Here is a 7,751-nt window from a genome sequence, read left to right as displayed (position 1 = left end):
CTCACACCCACCCACGGGAGACACGCACGTACCCGGGCACCGGAGGAAAAGCCGTGTTTCGCCTTCTCGCCCTACCGCCAGTCCTGTCTTCGTCCCTCAGCAGAGCGGGAAAGCGGAGGCCGGAGCCGTGACCTCTGACCCCGTGGTTATGCGGAGCCGCCGCATTCCTTAGCGATCGCGGGGCTGCCGCCGCCGCCGCCGCCGCCGTGGGCGACTGACGCAGCGCGGGCGTGTGGAGCCGCCGCCGCCGCCGCCGCCGCCGCCGCCGCCGCCCCTCCCCCACCGCCGCCCTCGCGCCGGGTCTCGCGCCAGCCGGTGCCCCAGTGCCCGCCCTCTCTCCCCGGCCGCACCCGAGTCCTCTCGAGTCGCCGCCGCCACGCGCCCACCGCCGCCGCCGCCGCCGCCGCCGCCCCAGCCCCGCGTCGTCGCCGCCCCAGTCCGCCCCGTCCGGAGGTCCCGCGTGGAGCCGCCACCACCGGGGAGGAGGAGGATGAAGGACAAACAGAAGAAGAAGAAGGAGCGCACGTGGGCTGAGGCCGCGCGCCTGGTGAGGCCGACCGCCGAGGGGGGCTCGTAGGGGCGCGTGGGGGTGGGCTTCTCGTGCACTCCCCACGGGAGGGGGGAGGGGAGAAGCCCTGCCCACCGCGGGAGGGGGCGGGGTCACCCTTTCTCTGGGAATGGGACAACCCCCCCGCCTCGAGCACGGGGTGTGGAGGGGGTCCCTCGCCCGGACGGGATGTGGCTCCCTTCTAAATTCCTGTGGAGGGGCTAGCCAGCAGGCCAGCTTTTCTCCATCGGGGCCCCAGCGTCCCCTCCCCCACTATTTGGTGGTGTCTTGGGGTCTGGGGAAGCTTCGTGTATTCCCAGGGGAGTAGGTTTCCGGGAAGAGTCGGGAGCCCCTCCCTCGCTTCCTGGTGGGTAATGGGGCGGTGGGTTTGATTCCGGAGGGGGTTGGAGAGCGCCCTCAATTTCAAGGACGCGGTGGTATTTTGAGCTTTCCCCATCTAATCCAAGGATGTGGAAGGAAGTGTTTGTTACTAACTTGAACCCTGAGCAGAAATTCTCAAACTTTAATGTTCTGTGGGGATATCTGGGAGGATTGTTAGAAATGCTCGTTCTTGGGCCCCCCTTCGGACCTACTGACAGATTCTGGGGTAGAGCCTTGCTAATCTTTATTTTAAACAGCTTCCCAGATGAGTCTGATGCTGGTGGCTCATGGACAGTTTGAGAAACGCTGATCAGAGTGTTGTACTTAAAGACCCGAAATAGGCGTGCTTTGCAGAGACTGACCATTACACTTTGGAAAGAAAGTATGTTTATATTCTCTATTCCCCAGTGTCCTAGTACACGTATACATAAGGTGTTGGACAAAGAGAAAGTCTCTGTTTAATACTACTCATTGAGGATTTAGCAGAGAGAGTCATTTGAGTGTTTTAAGCTGGCTGGTGGTTGTGGTGGGGAGGGGGAGTGGTTGTGAATTTTCTTGTTTTCAAAGCCTCAGAGGACTTGTAAGTGAAATAGTTGTCTTTTTGGATTTGCACACTTTGTGACATGTTCTTGTAAAATCTTGCTAATCACAATAGTAACAGGTTATAATTCTTCCAGAGATGTTACTTAGAATTGTCACAGAGCAGGGTTATAGTGCAGATAGCATACCTCTTGGTATTTTGTAGTTTTAATGTAATTGCTATCATTCACCTTTAATGATGAATGATGCCCAACCTTCTTTTCATTTTATTGGGAAGTGAGGTTCCTGCCTCAGAAGGTGTTGTGTAAAGAAAAATGAGTATGTGTTGCGGGTTAATAGGAGCCTAAGGTACATCTTTTTTTTTTTCTTTTATTGGAGCTTGTAAAACTCAATTATTGATTTTTCAAGAACTGAAACTGTGTGGTTCGTAGAATTTTCTCTGGAGTTCTGATCATCTTCTCTGGACTTTTGTTGCCTAAGGAGCAGAGATTGCGGTTATTTGTATGTTGAAGTTGTGTGTTTCAGTTAATATGTTTTGGGTACGAAATTTGAAGATTTTGAAGTTCCTAAATGCTTTTTTTCCTAATTCAATTAAAATTGTCAGCTTTCAGGATTTCTTGGAAATTTTCAGGAATTTGTCCAATGTTGCTTCACCTGGAAACAGATTTAGGCCTGAAGCGGGGAGTAGGGGAAGCCACAAGAATGTGCTTGTTTGTTCTCTAGTCGAGGTTAATTCTTGGGTGTTCGTTGAACTCCTCTTGAGTTCCTGTTATACAGGTGTTTATTACTCTGGGTACCCAAAGGAAATTCGATTTTTAGAGGTAGGTGAAAGTGTCTTTAAATTCTGTTACATATGTCCTAACAAAATTCTAAAGTCTCTTTGTTTCAAAGCTCTGTTGGCTCTTACTAGTAGTTCAAAGACTTGAGGAATTTGGGATCCACTGCTCTGTTAAGATTCCTTGGGTGCTTGAATTTATTGTGTCCTGAGCTCCAGCATCCAAGACGCTCTTTCTGTTTTATCACTGGCTCAATTTCATGTCAAATTGTTTCTCTTCTTTTTCTGTTATGGTGCTTCATTAAAAATAGGAATAGGAATTACTTTATGGTCGGTCCACTTACACTTGTGAAAGAGGATCCGTGGGAATGTGGTGTGTAATTTTGCAGGTCTTTTATGTGCCTTTTATTTTAGAATTTCCCATCTCTTTAGGTAGGGTCTGTTGATAGAACTTTTTAAGAGTTCCCTCTTTTTTTTTTTTTCCTTTAAATTAGTGTAACACTAAGTGCTGGAGAATTTGTGAGAGGTTATATTGGACAGAGAGAAGCTTGACTAGGATTAAGCTGTAATGATAGGGCAATGGATTAGATTGCCTGAATACTGGGTCTAACTACTCTTTGGACAGGTAAAAATTGGCAGGATTGCCATGGCAATCAGGTGCATTTGCTTGGGCTAGTTTTAGATTTCTCTTGACCTCACTCAGATTGGTGAGGTTGATAGGGTGATACTGATAACCCTTTTAGAAACTTTTTATAGAGAAAAGAAGAGAATTATGGAGAATTTCAGGAGATTGATTTTTGTATATGTTAATTATGTTGTTGACTTTCAGACATTTTGTAGTGGCATCTGTTCTGGATGTAAGAGGTAGACTTCAGGGGTCTGGGTGGGTATGAATCCTCTTGCTTGCTAAGTTCTGAGTAACTTGTTAAGGAGAACACAGCTTAGGGGATTTCCCTTCAGACTGAGTGCCCTTAAATGGATTCTCTCTGGCTTTGAGAAACTCTGCATTGCATGCTTTATCTTTCACTTTGATTCATGGCTGACCATTCTTACATCAAACTTTTTTTTCCCCTTTGAAGTAGAAGAGATACTTTTTTTTTAAAAGTACATTCTAGAAAGACAGTAGAAATAGAACACTGCTGAATTGTTCTTATGCTAAAAGCTGGAGGCTAAACAGTTTTAATAAAAGTGACCACTTTGTATCTTTTGATGTAGCTTCCCTTTGGAAATTTTGTTTCTTATGTCTTCCATTCTCACCCTCTTCTTGACTACTGTTAAATAATTGGAAGCTAATTTTTCAGTCATGCAAATTTCTTAAAAAAAACATCCGACAATTATTTGCTAGCTCAGCTTACACTTAATTAGTATCAAAAAGTATATCCTGTAACAGTGAACATTAGTAGCTTGTTCTAGGCTTTATTGTGGGTTTGTTCATGTCAACATTGCCCAACTTGGCACTTACTTAGATTCTTGAAATACACATGGATGATGCTTGTCCCTGAGGAGTTTATGGTCTTCTGGGGGTATGGAGGATCGAGGCACATGATCAGGATTTCACTATAGGCATGATAAGGGTCATCATGGATAAATAAATAGGGTAAACAGACATCTTGTTTCTTGCCTATTATTCAGACATAATTGTTAGTAGTCTCTCCTCTTACTCTCGAGTTTGGAAGATAAATTGTACCTGTTGTGGAACTGTGGGGGACACTGAAAGGAGACATTTAACTCTGCCTGGCAGAGATGAAAGAAGGCTTCCTGGAGGAAGTTGTTTACTGAGCTGAATCTTGAGGGGTGAATAGGAGTTAGCCCCATCATGGAGAGAATGAGCAGGAGCTGAAGACAAGAAATACCAGGAGAGAGAGTGTATGCATGTGTATTTGTAGGATGGAGAATGTGTAATGAGGTAGAGCTACAAGCAGTTATAGGAACATAAAGTTTGTGGAGTATCACTTTGACAATTCTGCGAAGAGGTAGGCAAGACAACATTGTGAGGGTTTTGTAGTGGCCATGCCAGCAAGCCCCTACACCGTGCTGGCACTCTAGGCACGTACATTGTCTCTAGTCTGTAAAACAACTTTTAGAGGAAGATTAGTGTCTGCTTTAAAAGTGAGGGAACCAAAACCAAATTGGTAGGTAACTTGCCCAAGTTTAGAAGGCTAGAGTTTCAGTTTAGGGCTGTGTAGTTCAAAAGCCTGTGCTTTTCCAGTGGATCAAATGGACTGTCTGAAAACACCAGCTTTACTGCATGTAATAAGGGAGTTGTTGAAGGGTTTTAAGGCAGGTAGTGATGAAGTTTGCTTTGTTGAGTTAACCTCGAGCTATAGTATGTAAACTGTGTGAGAGCAGGGATTTGATCTTGTTTACTGATGAATGGCTAGTATTGTGTCTAGCACAGAGTAGGTACTCCGTGTACTTGTTGAATGAAGAATGGCAGCAGTGTGAGAATGAATTTGAGAAAACCAGGGCTGGGCACAGGGATATTGGTAAAGAGGCTGTTGAGATAGTTCAATGAGAGTCTGGTTGTGGGGCATGGGGGAGAGGTGAGAGTGAATGATGACGCTTTGGTTTCAGTTTTAGGTGACTGGACAGTCTGTCAACCCAGGAAGGCAATGTAAGAAGAGTGGGTCTGGAGGGAAGACGAATTAGAGTTGCCTGTAGATGATAAAGGGGAAATGTCCAGCACAGAACTGAATATATGAATGTGAAGTTTGGGGAAGAAGTCAGGCTTAGGCTAGAGATTTGGGAGTTAACCACAATTTAGGTGGTAGTTGAAACTGTGAGAGAATATGTAATACTACCTAAAGCAAAAATGAAAATTGCAAAGAAAGAAGCTAAGAATGGGATCATGGTAAATATGGTATTTTTTTTTAGTATCTACTTCTCCAAACCTTGACTTCCTTCAGTACCGAGGGCTTGCATTCTTCCGTAGAACTGCTGCTGAAAGTACATTTGTTGTTGTTGTGCAGGGCCAGGAATTGAACCCTGGCCTCCTGCATGGCAGGTGAAAATTTTACCACTGAACTACCTGTGCACCCCTCTGAAAATACTCTTTATGAGACTTCTTGCTTTACATTTTATTTGTGACAGAGCAGTACTTGGTTATTATGATTGTTAAATGACTGCAACATGTTAGTTCGATTTGGAATAACCTCAGCAGCTGCAAAGGTAGAGAAAATACAAAGCTTGACAGCCTGCGTTTTCTCCTCTTAGAAGAACAGCTTTTCTAAACAACTCAATCTCTTGAAGTAAGAGAGCTGCTGTTGCTAAGAAAATACTGCCCTGACTCAGTTAATAAGTGAAACTAACATAAATGGGACATTCTGTTTCTCTTTGTTTTGCCTTCACCAATCTCACAGAATTATAGCATCCTGTTGCCAAATGGCAAAATGTACTGTGGCAGTTAACACCAGAATTTCATGACACAGTGGCAGAAAGCACCATTTAAAAATATGAGTACTAATCAAATTTCCTTAGGAAAGAAAATCTGAACATTTTGCTGTTTTGTGATTTGTCATGCAGTGTATTCGATAGTTTAGCCATACTAACAGTGTCAAACAGTAACCAGGGTTACTAAGGCCCCACATGCCAATTATGTTAGGAATATATGAGAATTAGAAAATTTCAGCTAATCTTAGTCACTTCCAGTAACTGGATGTGTGTAATTTCTTTTCTAAAGTAATTTTAATTGCAGAGATCAAGTTGTCACCAGTGCTGCTTCAAAGCAGGATTGTAGCTTGGGATACAGATTGACAAATATAAATGGAAATTGCACACTGAAATTAAGACATTTATATTTATTTCTTCAGGTATTAGAAAACTATTCGGATGCTCCAATGACACCAAAACAAATCCTGCAGGTCATAGAGGCAGAAGGACTAAAGGAAATGAGGTTTGTATTGATCTTGTTCCTTAACATGAGTGATTCATAGGACATGTGCTTTTCTGTACTTACATGTGCTTTTTATGTACTTACATGAGTAAGTACACATATATATTTATATATGCCTGTGTGTCTGGCGTTGTTGAACTAACTCCCAGGTTGTTTGTCAGCTTTGAGAGGTAGGTAGGGGTGGATGAACATCCATTTGTTTTCATTACAGAGGTGCAGTTGCTTTTCCTGATCCTTGCCCCTGATCCTATGGGGCTTTATTTTTTTATGTAACGACTCAGGGTGTATTCTCTTTTGTGCTTTTACAAGTTTCAGCACTAGAGAAGAGACAGACCCTGATATGCCATAGTGTGTCTATAAAACTACCTTTCTTTCTATACTGTATCTCTGAAGTCCTTTCTTTTAGGATCAGAGAAGGGTGGTACATCAGTATAAGACCTACTGGCTTTTTTCCCCTACTGATTCAAGCCATTCATGATATGACTATACTAAATTTTGGGGTGTCTTTGATTTTCTTACTTTGATGTCATTTTCTTAGAGTAGCTACAAGTTAGAAACAAAAGAGACTGCAGGTCTGAAAATTAGTGATTGTCATTAATCCTTCTCTCTCCTCACCTTTATCCCTAACCCTTTTTTTTTTTTTGATTTAATTTAAATGAGGAAGGAGGGAAACAACACAGTCCCTTCTTGAGATTCAGAATAAGTAGTATATGTTTTTGCTGGCCAAGCCTCAGCTGCTCGATTTGACCTTTTAGGGTCAGAAGGTCCTTACTTTTCAAACATTCTTGAGTTGACATTTTGTGGGGAGGTAAGATAAGGATTGTCTAGATCACATGTATTTAAATAGTAGCTATGCACTGTGCAGTGTTATAATTGTGCTTTATTTTTGTTTTTATGGGCTATTTCTCATCATGCTGCTGTCTGCACTGCTGTTGGACCATGATGCCTATAGAAGGTAAATTAGTCCCTTTGGGACAAATGGAATTGAGACCCTTAACTTACTTCTGCTTTTTTTGCTTTTATAGGAATTATGAAGCAGTCATGGTGGCTTGTGATGAGTGAGCATCTTTGTAATTTGTAGACAGGGTTACAGTGTGTAGGAGTCAGATTATTTGCTGAAGGACTCTGCCAGCCTGCGGTTCCCCTTTGTAGGAGAGATGTTAGCACACCCACCTGATACTCCAGATACTGCACAAGACTTCTTTTAGAGATTGCTTCTTGCTGAAAATTTTTTTAGCATTCAGTGTGCTCCAAAGTAGAATAAGTTTAAATTTTTTTAAAATACCTTTTTTAGAATCAGAATTTATTTTTAACACTGCATAAATTAGAGCTTCTAGTTCTGAAAAACACGATGAAGCTTTACTTAAGATATTTATGTATTTTTTTAACTGCTGAGGAGAGGGAAGAGAAAGGTCACAGGTGATCCTAGCACTAACATGCTAGTACCAAACTCTATTAATATAAATAAGGGGCATTTGTCTGGATTTTTGACAGCTTTTATATTTTAAGACTCAGTAAGTAGCCTCTATCTCACTGAGTTGTCATTGTTTTGTGACATTGTACTGTTGTGGTAAGGACTGTGAAACAATTTAATATGCCATCTTTTGGTTTAATGC

General features: G+C 42.7%; 1 protein-coding gene across 5 annotated transcripts in view; it reads left to right on the top strand.

The window, feature by feature from the left end:
• Positions 1-415: 415 nt before the first annotated feature.
• ASXL1 (ASXL transcriptional regulator 1) overlaps positions 416-7,751 on the top strand; it is a 99,133-nt gene continuing 91,797 nt past the window's right edge. For 4 of the 5 annotated variants that reach the window (XM_077111583.1, XM_077111566.1, XM_077111576.1 and 1 more), the window contains exons 1-2: positions 416-547; positions 6,053-6,135. In XM_077111583.1, the coding sequence (XP_076967698.1) occupies positions 491-547; positions 6,053-6,135 (140 nt within the window). In that variant the 5' untranslated portion in view covers positions 416-490. Of the gene's footprint in view, positions 548-6,052; positions 6,136-6,189; positions 7,091-7,751 lie in introns of those variants that run through there. The other variant, XM_077111559.1, reaches the window with a different exon arrangement.

Source organism: Tamandua tetradactyla, chromosome 1 (assembly GCF_023851605.1).
Source record: "Tamandua tetradactyla isolate mTamTet1 chromosome 1, mTamTet1.pri, whole genome shotgun sequence".
NCBI lineage: Eukaryota > Metazoa > Chordata > Mammalia > Pilosa > Myrmecophagidae > Tamandua > Tamandua tetradactyla.
The sequence above is the reverse complement of the archived record's forward strand: the minus strand, read 5'-3'. Positions and strand labels throughout refer to the sequence as shown.